At 39.7% G+C, this 12,736-nt stretch overlaps 2 protein-coding genes across 3 annotated transcripts in view; both read left to right on the top strand.

Annotated features, from left to right (window-relative positions):
• The first annotated feature begins 5,820 nt into the window (after positions 1–5,820).
• atpsckmt (fATP synthase c subunit lysine N-methyltransferase) lies at positions 5,821–10,700 on the top strand. The gene is made up of 4 exons (XM_063219024.1): positions 5,821–6,352; positions 7,088–7,225; positions 10,126–10,176; positions 10,407–10,700. Exons 1-4 carry the CDS (start codon positions 6,074–6,076, stop codon positions 10,581–10,583), a joined length of 645 nt encoding a protein of 214 aa, XP_063075094.1. The 5' UTR covers positions 5,821–6,073; the 3' UTR covers positions 10,584–10,700.
• A 248-nt stretch (positions 10,701–10,948) lies between these two features.
• Positions 10,949–12,736, top strand: part of marchf6 (membrane-associated ring finger (C3HC4) 6) — a 28,540-nt gene continuing 26,752 nt past the window's right edge. For both annotated transcript variants that reach the window (XM_063219023.1, XM_063219022.1), the window contains exons 1-2: positions 10,949–11,307; positions 12,258–12,357. In XM_063219023.1, the coding sequence (XP_063075093.1) occupies positions 11,289–11,307; positions 12,258–12,357 (119 nt within the window). In that variant the 5' untranslated portion in view covers positions 10,949–11,288. The remainder of the gene's footprint in view (positions 11,308–12,257; positions 12,358–12,736) is intronic.

Here is a 12,736-nt window from a genome sequence, read left to right as displayed (position 1 = left end):
TAATTATCTCACTTCCTGTTGGGTGTGGCCATGACAACCTGTTGACTTTTTTGTTTGTCTTAATGAGATACACACCACCAAAAAATTTGGAGTCTGTAGCAGGTACTTTGTACCGACCCTAACTTTGACCTGCTGGTGGCGCTAGAGGGATTGTTCTTGAGGAGGGTAATGGGATAGACAAGAATGTCTGTGAAAATTTGCTGGAGATTCTGTCCATGGGTTTTCAAAATATAGCTTCACTTCCTGTTTGGCGACTTTTAGGCCGTTTTAGATTGGCTGTCACAGCCAAATGAAAAGATAACAGCAAAATCCACTACATAAGTTTTGTGAGGCTCAGTCCAGAGATGCTCTATACCGACTTTCAGAAAGATTGATCAAAAATTGAGGGAGGAGTAGCGTTTTTATTGATTTGACCAGCTGGTGGCGCTAGAGAGTTTGAGCTATTGAGCTGAAGTTTATTATGGTGGGTCATGGGACGGACAGAAATGTCTGTGACAATTTACAGAACATTGTGACGATGGGTTCCCAAGATATGACTTCACTTCCTGTTTGGCGACTTTTAGGCCGTTTTTGATTGGCTGTCACGGCGAAACGAAAAGATTACCGCAAAATCCACTCAATACGTTTTGTGAGGCTCATACCAGAGATGCTATATACCGACTTTCTGAAAGATTGCTCAAAAATTGAGGGAGGAATAGCGTTTTTATTGAGTGTTGCTGCGCTGCTTGGCCCCTAATTATCTCACTTCCTGTTGGGTGGGGCTAATGGGTTGGCATTGCAATTTTGTTTGGTTTAGTGAGATACATATGCGTATTTTTTTTCGTGGCCCAACGACAAACTATATGTCAGCCAGGAACTTCAACGCGATAGGGGGCGCTATTCTGTGCCCGGGACCAATCCGGATCAGAGCTTCCGGTTCTGAGTAGCGGCGCACATTTCGGATCACTGTGCAAAGCGGCATGCGACCAAGTGCTTCTCAGACAAAATGGCGGGCCCGAACAACGAGCAAGAAGATAAATAATAATAATAATAATAATAATAATAATAATCCGAGCAAGAACAATAGGGCCTCGCACCCTCCGGTGCTCGGGCCCTAATAATAATAAATATAGCTGCAAGCAGCAATGCGGGGCCAAGCAGTAAACTTGCCAAAGTCGCCATGGCAACAGAAGGAACTGCAGCGCCCCCTTTGGCCCAAATCTCGCCAATGTTGGTGTGCATTCCTTGGAGGGGAGTGTGCTCACATGAACCAAGTTTATTTTGAATCCCTTAAAGGGCTGATAAATATAAGCTCACTTCCTGTTACCTGTTGGTGGCGCTAGAGAGTTTGAGCTGGGAATCTGGATTTTTTTTGTGGGAGGTCATGGGATTGACTAGTATGTGTGCAAAAAATAGCTAAAAGAATCTGACAAACGGTTGCTGAGATATGACCTCACTTCCTGTTTTGCCACTTTTACGACAATTTTGATTGGCTGTCACCTCCAAACGATAAGAGGTATCAAAAATTCTTTGGATACCCTAATGCCTATCAGTCTGAAGATGATGTGTACCTTTTTGCTGGTCATTCTGACAAAAATTGTGTGACAAGTAGCATTTTATTGAATTTTACAAAATTCAAAATGGCGGAATTTCCCTTCTGCGTTTACATAACGTTATATAGTGCGTTGGATTCGGCTTGGCCCAAGGATTCTAGTGATAATAATATATTTTACATTGTGCACATGGTTTAAAAGCTACAGGCAAACATGTAGCTAAAATTTTGACCTGTTGGTGGCGCTACAGAGTTAGAGCTGGGGGTCTGAATTATTTTCATTAGGTCATAGGATGGACGTCTATATGTGTAAAAAAAATCCTAGCCGAAACCGACAAAGGGTTGCTGAGATATGACCTCACTTCCTGTTTTGCCACTTTTACAACAATTTTGATTGGCTGTCACGGCTAAACGATAAAAGATATCTAATATTCCTTGAGACCCCATATAAAGCTCAGTACAGAGATACAATATACCGAATTTCGGGCGAAATGGTCAAAAATTGTGGGAGAAGTAGCATTTTTATTGAATTTCACAAAATACAAAATGGCGGGAAAACTATCCAGGCAGAAAATGACGTCATAGAGTGCGTTGGATTCTTCTTGGCCCAGCGGTTCAAAAGTTACAAGCAGAAATGTACCTGCAACTTTGACCTGCTGGTGGCGCTAGAGTATTGGGGCTGGGGACCTATAACTCGCTGTGGGTAATGTTGATGCTGCCTCAAATATGTGTGCCAATTTACAGCATTTTCCTATGTACGGTTCTATGGGCTGCTATAGACTTAGAGTGAATTTTACAAAATTCAAAATGGCGGAATTTCCCTTCTGCGTTGACATAACTTCATATAGTGCGTTGAATTCGGCTTGGCCCAAGGATTCTAGTGATAATAATATATTTTACATCGTGCATATGGTTTAAAAGCTACAGGCAAAAATGTAGCTAAAATTTTGACCTGCTGGTGGCGCTACAGAGTTTGAGCTGGGGTTCTGATTTTTTTTGTGGTAGGTCATGGGATGGACTACTATGTGTGTACAAAATCCCAGCCTAATTCAACAACCAGTTGCTGAGATATGACCTCACTTCCTGTTTCACCACTTTTACAACAATTTTGATTGGCTGTCATGCCTAAACGATAAAAGATATCCAATATTCCTTGAGACCCCATGTGTAGCTCAGTCCAGATATACTATATACCAAGTTTCGGGTGAATTGGTAAAAAATTGCGGGAAAAATAGCATTTTTATTGAATTTCACAAAATCCAAAATGGCGGGAAAACTATCCTGGCGGAAAATGACGTCATAGGGTGCGTTGGATTCGTCTTGGCCCAAGGATTCCAGGGATACCAAGTTTATGAAAATTGGCCCAACGGTTCAAAAGTTACAAGCAGAAATGTACCTGCAATTTTGACCTGCTGGTGGCGCTAGAACGTTGGGGCTGGGGTCCTATAAATTGCTGTGGTTAATGCTGTGACTGGCCCAAATGTGTGTGCCAATTTACAGCATTTTCCTACCTACGGTTCTATGGGCTGCCATAGACTTGCTAAGGAGAGGAAAGAGGTGACATAATAATAAGAAGAATACCAGCTAAAACAGTAGGGGCCTTCGCCAGCTTCGCTGCTTGGCCCCTAATGAAGAAAACCTACTAACTCTATAGGGGCCTTCGCCAGCTTCGCTGCTTGGCCCCTAAATATGCGTACATTTCCACAAGGCGTTTGGGTGCTCTGAAAATGAGATTGGAAATGATTCAGAAGCCTGTTGTTCAGACCATAATGGACCATGATGATTGGCTTTTTGAAAGTGTTTTCATACCCCAGTATGAACAAAACAACAAGAGTAGGCTATATGTTGAGTACAGACATGTCTTCTGAATGCATAAACAGTGCACAGCAAAATACTGAAATTAAATGTTGATCAACTTTGAGGGACTTCTGCGAAGATGGGGGAATATCTAGAGCAAATATGAACATTTTGCTGCAGACTACAACTGTTCATGTACCAACATGCCAAATGTAAGCCTTCTTTATTGTACAGCTGTAATACTATTGCCTTCAGAACTTTGGAGAAATGCAATGCCTGAACAAAATCACCATCCCCGCCCCCTATGAAACGGTTTGTAACTTTGACAGTGAGACGGGTCACTTCACTTAAAGGAGATTTCAATCCGTTTCTTAGATGTGTAAGGTACACCTAGTAAGATTTCCCCATTTTTTTTTGGTGCAAGTGCTCCGGGATTTATTCACTTGGCACGGAATAACCCTTTTACTGCTCATGTAGCTTATATTTCAGTCTGCCAGACGTGTTCTTTCAGTTTGCTGTTTTCACTGACACAAATAAATAAATGACGTTATTATTATTATTATTATTATTATTATTATTATTGAAATATTTTGAACTGAACTCTGAACGTTTCAACTGAAATTATCCTGTGACTGACTTGTTTCTTTTTGTCCCTTTTCATTTGATGTAACTCATGAATGTATGTTTATTGTTGTTTTGATGGTGTTATTTTTTCATATTTTAAATATATGAACATCTGGATGAATGCATCAATTTGTCATTGGCTGATCCCATACCTATTCACATTTGGTTGCTTGACAATATACAAATGCCATTATGTGTGAATGATACCACTCAGAACACTCTCCCACATGATACCTGTGTTTCAGAATCATGGAGATGCAAACTGTCAATATTTTTATTTGTCAATAAATTAACTCCGTACAGTAGACCTATGGGACTTGTTCTAGCTTGCCTAGTATACGGTATCTCTGCAAGGGTACACTTGCGGCCCAATCTGGTTGTTAAGAGAATTTTAGGCTACTTGATTTTAGCTTAGTTTTTACCAAACAAAGGGCTGTTATGGTTGTTTATTTATTTATGTATGGATAACTCTGGGGGGAAAGTGAAATGATGATGAATAAAACTTGGGCTCAATAAAACATTTTACACAACATGTCGGGATGTTCTTTCTTGAAATTAGGATGAACGAACGAATGAATGAATGAATGAATAATTTATTGCCCTGAAGGGGCAATTATTATTATTAGGCTATAATCAGTGAGAACTGATGGATGGCTGAATGCTGTACTAAATGTGCAATAATGTGTAGATAGTAGGTCTGAGTGTATGCTTTTTGTGTGTGTGTGGTTATTGATATTAACTTGTAATATGGAATCAAATAGTGTGTGTGTGTGTGTGTGTGTGTGTGTGTGTGTGTGTGTGTGTGTGTGTGTGTGTGTGTGTGTGTGTGTGTGTGTGTGTGTGTGTGTTTGACATGGCACCTGCCAACCGGCCAAATGCTGGTAAAACTTGGCTTTGGCTGGTAAGAATTTCAGTTTCACTATCCAATTTGGCAGGTAGCTTATTCTATGGTATGACATATCAGAATAGCCTATATTGTACACTTTGACCCTTGTGTATCAATTGTTTGTTTTTAAGTTCAAGAAAAAGCTCAGTTACTCAGTTTCTATTTGTTTGATTTATTTCCATGTAGAAAGCTATGCATTCATCTTCTTGCTTTAGCACCTCATCTTCATGATAAAGATTATTTTTTTCAAATTTGTGGCTAGTCGAATAGCTGGATGGCTAGTGACTCTGGAAAAACACTACCCACAGTGCCCGGTGAGCGAAAAAAAAGTTAATTTCAAGCCCTGGTGTGTGTGTGTGTGTGTGTGTGTGTGTGTGTGTGTGTGTGTGTGTGTGTGTGTGTGTGTGTGTGTGTGTGTGTGTGTGTGTGTGTGTGTGTTTGTGTGTGTGTGTGTGAGAGAGAGAGAGAGAGAGAGAGAGAACACATGGGTGTTACTGGTAACTGATGTAAAGCATTTTGCTATACTCAGATTTGTACTATATGTTTACTGCAGTAATGTGCAATAATATTTTTTAGGTCTATGTGTATGTCTATCACAGTAGCCTAGTATGTCTTGTATCTGTAGGCCTATCTATGTAAACTGTCAGACACCTTAATTTCCCTCGGGATTAATAAAAAAAATAATCTATACTACTACTACTACTAGGCCTATTACTACTACTGTACTACTACTACTACTACCAATAATAATAATAATAATAATAATAATAATAATAATAATAATGATAATAATAATAATAGCCTCACCTTAGTAGGCCTAATACATTCAAAGCTATATGATGAAACTGGGTTTACATGTAATATTTGATTTAACATTTAAAGCTTGTTTGCTGCAGGGAGAGTTTGTACATCATCTGCATGCCTACACAACTTCCATACCAGTGCGGAACAAATAATACGAATCGTCTTGATTGGAGGGAAGAATTTCATTGACGGACACAAACAGTCTGCTAGCGGTCATCATGCTTGATTTGCCTATCTATCCTTAGTTTTTCAACATTCAGTCACTTTTATGTATTTTAAAATGTATTATCTGTTTAAGATGAAAACTGGTGATATTAAACCACCAGGGAGCACGGCATGATGCGTTAAACAGGATTGAAAGTTGCTTCCTATGTCTACATCTTTCCTAGCAGGTTTTGCTGAACATTTCTGGTTGACTTGTGCTCGATATAATGACAGATTACGGCGTGCAGACGAGTTCAGGAGGCAAAATAAACGGCACTGCATCATCTAATAGTATAGGCAAACGTTTGGGTATAATTGCCACTTGTGCAGTCGGCGGGTCATTGGTTGCCCTCTATGCTGTGGCAGGGCCATTTGTTGCTCCTGCTTTGAGAAAAGTATGTCTCCCTTATGTTCCCGCAACGTCTCAACAAGTTGAAAATGTGATAAAAGTGCTCCAGCAAAGATCAGGGACACTCGTGGACATCGGGAGTGGAGATGGAAGAATAGTAAGTAAAGCATGAGCCTCGCAGGGGTGGAAAAGTAACTAAATACTTTTACTCAATATTGTACTTGAGTAGCTTGTATGAATACTTTGTACTTTTTAAGTAATTTTTTAAATTAATACTTTTACTTGTACTTGAGTACATTTTGACCCAAGTACTTTACTCAATTACACTGGAACCTGGCCTGAGTACTGAGTAAAAAAAAAATGACTGAGAGACAAAATGCCATGCACAATAATGCCACAATCCGCCGTAAATGAAAGATTGTGCAGGATGGCACACAGCATTTCCACTATTTTACTATCTTGTATCAATGTATTGGATGATGGCTGGTGCCAAGCAAGAGATAGAGGTTATGGAGGACGATATTCAAGAAAAATAAACATGACATTCTCAAGAGGAAAGCTAATTAAAAGTAACTAAGTACTTTTACTCAAATTACATTTTAAGTGAAGTACTTTTTAACTTTTACTTGAGTGGATTTTTAGATAGGTACTTGTACTTGAGTAGAATTTAGGCAAAGTAAAGATACTTTTACTTGAGTACACATTTTCTGTACTCTTTCCACCTCTGGAGCCTCGGATGTTCAAGTGATGTTCTAGTCATGGTGTTCCTGGACCTTGTGTATGCCAGTCACTTAAAAACACGAGTTTGATAATGGAATGCGTGATTGAACTCTTTAACAAATCTGAATTAAGCCATTGGAATGTCGAATAGCAAACCTTTTGATCTTTGCAGGTGATAGCAGCTGCCAAGAGAGGCTTCAAAGCTGTAGGTTTCGAGCTCAATCCTTGGCTGGTGTGGTATTCACGCTACAGAGCTTGGAAAGAAGGGGTTCATCATTCTACCTCATTCTACATATCAGACCTCTGGAAGGTAATATGAATCGTATAACTCGAGTTATATATCCGATCAGTTACAGATGGTCTTTGACTGTAGCCTATAACTATTATATGCACTAACTATGTCATGCCTGCATAGGTACTGTTAGTCCCCCCCAAGCCAGTCAAAGTCAGCTTTATTATCAATGTATATACAAACAATTTACAAAGGTCATGCAAAGAAATTCAAATTACTGCCCATGCACAGACATAGACTGCTATAGACATAGGCAAGAAGGTGCACAGGGCAACAGATGGAGCTGAGGGAGGAGCAGTGCAGCCTGACATAAATCTAACTGAAATAGTTGTTTTTAAGGAAATAACAAGGGGTCTTTACACATGAATGAGACACGTTGAGGTCCAGCTGATGCAGATTTCAATAAAACTTAGTGTGCTTTTTTAGTGGCAAGGTGGAACCCCAGAACTGCACACACATCTGGAACTAATGTAATAGAAAAGGAGAGATACTGTCAAATTATACATTATGCATTCATCATTGATTATGTCAGTCGATTTAAGTCGCAAAGAAATGGTTTTGAGGTGGTTTGAAAGCTCCTTTCTGGCTCTACAAAAAAAACCGGAACACAACATGTATCTGAGTATGAATTATGATGATTTAAAAATATTAAACTGCAGGCACACAAACCACTGTGCACAGAAACTGTTCAGCCTCCTGCCCTCTGGGAAGGGATACAGGAGCCTGTGCTCCTGCACCACCAGGCTCGCCAACAGCTTCACCAGAGAGAGTAGAGAGAGACGTTCCATTGGCCCATTGTTTCCGGGTTCTGTTATTGCAAGGGGGAGGGGGAGGGGGGGGACCTAAGCAGACCTAAGGACTGTTCTATTCAATGCTAGGAGTATTATGACACGCCCCTTTAGGCAGACCGGAACCTGGTCATGTTAGGTGCCTATAGCAACCTATTACATTGGCATATCTCTATATACTTAAAGAATCTCTGCTTCATCCACCAAGGAGTCAGGATGCTGCACTCTCTCCCATCACTTACAGCCCCCGCTCACCAGCCAGTCAGGAAACTAGGAAGTAGCATTAGTATTTTGGGTGGATTGACAGGTGGGGTACTCATGTCAGGTGTGGTACTCGTCTCTAATGCCACCCTACTACTACTTTATTAGAACTCATTTTAACCTTTAAGTCACATTCTGTAATGACTCAAGAACCAAAAAACTAAATTTCTGGTGTTATTGACAGTACTGCCTAGGCTTAGACAAGATGGACTATTGGCCATTTCATTTTAAAGTATTGCTATTTTGATTTCGTATAATTCATTCTTGGATAACTGTTGTGTTCCATGTTGTTTGTGTAATTTGTAGATACAGGAGACAGGAAAGTAACCTGGTTCTCACGCGATGGCTGTTACCAACCATCTGGAACATTGTCAATCGCTTAGCTCTGGAAAGGCCTGGGTGTGTTCAAAACAGCTCGAACTTGATTGGACAATTCACATGGCTTTTTTAAAATCACGTACTACTTCAACCACTGACTTGTATATACCCCGCGATTCTGATTGGACAGGCTGTGAAATATCTCATTCCGTTCGGGCTCGTCTAAGATTTCCAGACCCTCGTGCGAGCTCACAAAGTTTAACGAAGATGCACAAAGCACGAAGGGTCTGCGTGAGAGCCAGGCTAACAGGAAAGAGTTTTGAAACGCCATCAAAACCATCTCTGTGCCTCTGAAATTGACCGACATAATCAAGAAGGAATGGATAATTTCCTACCCTAATAATTAAGACTTTCTTAGTCTGTTTCTCAGTCTCCCTTACTATTGGTGCCAGATTCATGCAAATGGAGCTCTGGGATTCTACTTTGCCACTAAAAAGGCATGCTTAAGTGTAATTTAAGTGTCTGATTTCGTGTGAGATGACCCCAAGGCTTCTTTCTTAATGAATTGAAGCGCATGCAGCTGGCAGTTAAACAAAATCCACCAGACTATTTCCTTTGGAAGATGAACTAGCCTGTGAAATTGAAGTTCCCAGACCCAAACACAATGAAATCCAGACCCCGGATGTCGTAGTAGTGTGCTGGCAGACCAATGGGCCGACCGTGGGCCCTCCCATCCTTTTAATGCAGCACAAAATTACGTGGCTGAGTCAGTCTGACGAATGGCTATCTGAAATTCATATCAGCCTCCTTTTTGGAGCAAATTAAAGCTGAGATTTCAACTTTCCCACTGCAAAATAAGCCAAAAGAAAGAGTGGACTGATTGATAGCTTCAACCAGTAGCATAAAGAAGCATTTTGTAGATGAAGGTTAAAGGCCATCTGAGAACACGGTTTTCAAGACAAATTTGTCTCAACAACGCTCACAGGGTACTTTTTATTACATTACTTGATTACTTTATTTTTCACAGTACTTGGCATACTTAAGTACAAGAATTTTCAGATACGTTCAGACTTTTGCTCAAGTAATATTTCAGTCAGTGACTTTTACTTTTACCAAAGTCCTTTTTGGAGGGGTACCCATACTTTTACTTGAGTATGAGATTTCAGTACTTTATACAACACTAGCTTTGTAGTTACAATATTAAGGTTATTGGATGATGGCTGGTATACAGATACAGAGGTCACGGAGGGTGATATTTAAAATGAAAAGTTGATTTCTCGAAAGGAAAGCTAATTGAAAGTAACTTTTACACATAAATTGTTTGGGAGGAACTTTTACTTTGAGTAGGATTTAAACCAAGTGAAAATGCTTTTACTTTATTGCCATGTACATTATTCTGTACTTTTCTGTACAGATTACCATATTCTGTACTCTTTTGACCTCTAAATGTAGTCTGTATTTGCTTGTATGGTCTCTTTATAAGTTACTTTGCATAAAAGTGTCGGCTAAGTAATATGATAATGTAATTATTTTTTCTGTGAACTATTGCAGGTTAGTTTTGCCCAGTATTCCAATGTGGTGATATTTGGAGTTCCGCAGATGGTAAGTACTCTTGCTCCCATGGTTCGGCTTGTACAATACAAACTGTGCAGCATAATATATTTGACCCAACCCTTCTCTGACTCTGAACTAACTGGTGTTAATACTATTCACACAGTCAGACATATTGGCTAGATTATATAAATATTTTCTCTTGCAGGACTTGAGATTTTATCGTAATGTGTGAAATTCTCCATGATTTATAAATTATTCTATTTCCTGTGTTTCCCCAGATGGAGCAACTTGAAGATAAACTCGGGAAGGAATTGCAAAGCTCAGCAAAAGTGGTTGCCTGCCGTTTTCCTTTTCCTTCATGGGTTCCTGATGACACGGCTGGAGAAGGGATAGATACTGTTTGGGTGTATGATGCTAAAACATTTCAGTCTAATGCAGATAAGCCAGGCAATTAGACAAATAAGCTGAACTGGCGTTTCCTTTTGTTTTGTTTTGGGGTATATTTTCCTGGTGGCATGAGCTCTATGCACTGTGCAATTAGAAATCAATAAATTTTTAATTTAAAAAAAAAAGTTTTTTGTTTGTTTGTTTTTTCTATTTGCCTAATTTGTTTTGTCCATGGAGGAGTATTGACTATGTTTTCATCATTTGTCTTTCATACTGAGATGACCAAAATAACGTGCCATTATCATCATTATTATTATTATTATTATTATTATTATTATTATTATTATTATTATGATGAAGATGTTGAGTTTGACTCACAAAAATGCAGCGAATCAATGCGCTTGCGCAGATACATGATGCTGACGCAGCCGTAGCAAGCCGTGGGTTGCAGGCGCTAGCAAATACAATTTACTGGAGACTCGACCAGTGTGACTAAAACTGCTCGACAGTGAGATGAAACTGTTCCATGCTCCATAATATTACCGTAGTTTACAAACTGATTATTGTGGCACAGTCTAGCCCTACGTGTGCGAAGTTGAAATGACTCAAAGACTGTTTGAAATGTGCAGGGCGTTGCGTTGAAACACCTGCTCCGACATGCACAGATATATGTTCTTTCCGAGCGTATTATTTTCTTGATTGGAGCTGGAACTAGAGTGTTGTTAGCTAGCTTGCTATGTGTTGACTGGAAGGACAGTGCGTCACCGTTCAAGATGGACACTGCCGAAGAAGGTAATTTACCTCCACAAGACTAACCACATAAACAACACTACAAATAGTGATTTTGTTTGTTTACTGCACAACGCAATACGTTTATTTGTATGCAACACCGTCGCCTGAAGTAGCTGATGTTCTGGTGCCTTGGCTGTTGTTAGCTAGAATCTAAGCTACTAACAGCTAACTTTGCTGCTACCTAGACTGATGGAAGTGGGCTTTCTGGATGTCGTGCTAACTAGCATGTGTCAAGTATGTGATGTTAGCTGACAACAGCCATCATTCGCATTTACTATCTATAGCGCATCCTCATTAGCCAGGTAAGGTTACCTATCCAACAAGCACCTTTGTATTTTAACTGGAGGAAATTGTCAAATCATCTGTAGCAGCCAAAGCTTCAAACTTTCAGTCTTTCAGCTAGGATAGCCTGAATCAATCAAGTAATAGCCACTTAGCCAACATAGGCAATGTTTTCTTTCCCATTGCATTACAAAATTGTGTCAACGCCAAATACTACTGCACCTTTAATTAATCGTACAGGCATGGCTTGTCGTGGCATAGCTTTAGATATGTGAATAAACTATGTAGCAGTGTATTGAGCAGTCTATGTAGAAAATCATATTATGTTGACGTAAAGCACATTGATATTGGTGTGTTATCACTTTTTTATGTAAACATGCATCCCCCAGTGTTGTGGCTTTTATGGCGTTTAAATGACGACCATTTACAACAAGACATTCAGGCGTTGGACTATTGTTATGTAGGCTTTGTAGTGGTTTGTTTACCTATCCAGAAAATCAGTACTGCTGACAGCACCAGCTCAGAATTCTGTGCCAATGAAAAAAACTGTCCCCCTAGTCCCACCCCATTTACTGCTCTTACTAGATCTTCTAACAATATTGATTTTTTTTACTGTCGTGTTTTAGACACTGCTAAAATCTGACTTTGTTTCTTTTATGAATTGGCAGCTGATATATGCAGGGTTTGTCGGTCAGAGGGGACCCCTGACAAGCCCCTTTACCACCCCTGTGTATGTACCGGAAGCATCAAGTTCATACATCAGGAATGGTAAGAATGTCATTTCGTGTTACTTTCCTAAAGCACAAACTGGCCTTTAGTGGAATCAAGGATTCTTTGCTTACTGATCAACACACACACACACACACACACACACACACACACACACACACACACACACACACACACACACACACACACACACACACACACACACACACACGTCACTGCTGCTTCATGCCTGTTACTTGAATGACTGTACTGAAAAACTAGCTACCAACTATTTGTAAATATTGCACATCACAAATTGCTTACTTATATTTATTACTTCACAATGTTACTATCACTATGTCAGAATCGTCAAAATAGGACAGAACTGGAAATGCACAACACTACCTCTTTTAATATACAGTTAGGGCCAGAAATATTT

Source organism: Engraulis encrasicolus, chromosome 16 (genome assembly GCF_034702125.1).
Source record: "Engraulis encrasicolus isolate BLACKSEA-1 chromosome 16, IST_EnEncr_1.0, whole genome shotgun sequence".
NCBI classification, from domain to species: Eukaryota; Metazoa; Chordata; class Actinopteri; order Clupeiformes; family Engraulidae; genus Engraulis; species Engraulis encrasicolus.
This window is presented reverse-complemented; position numbering and strand designations above follow the sequence as displayed.

Coding starts and splice junctions, on each gene's coding strand:
- atpsckmt (XM_063219024.1), top strand. CDS start 6,074: ATGACAGATTACGGCGTGCAGACGAGTTCAGGAGGCAAAATAAACGGC. Junction 6,353..7,087: donor GGAGTGGAGATGGAAGAATA/GTAAGTAAAGCA, acceptor TGATCTTTGCAG/GTGATAGCAGCTGCCAAGAG. Junction 7,226..10,125: donor ACATATCAGACCTCTGGAAG/GTAATATGAATC, acceptor GAACTATTGCAG/GTTAGTTTTGCCCAGTATTC.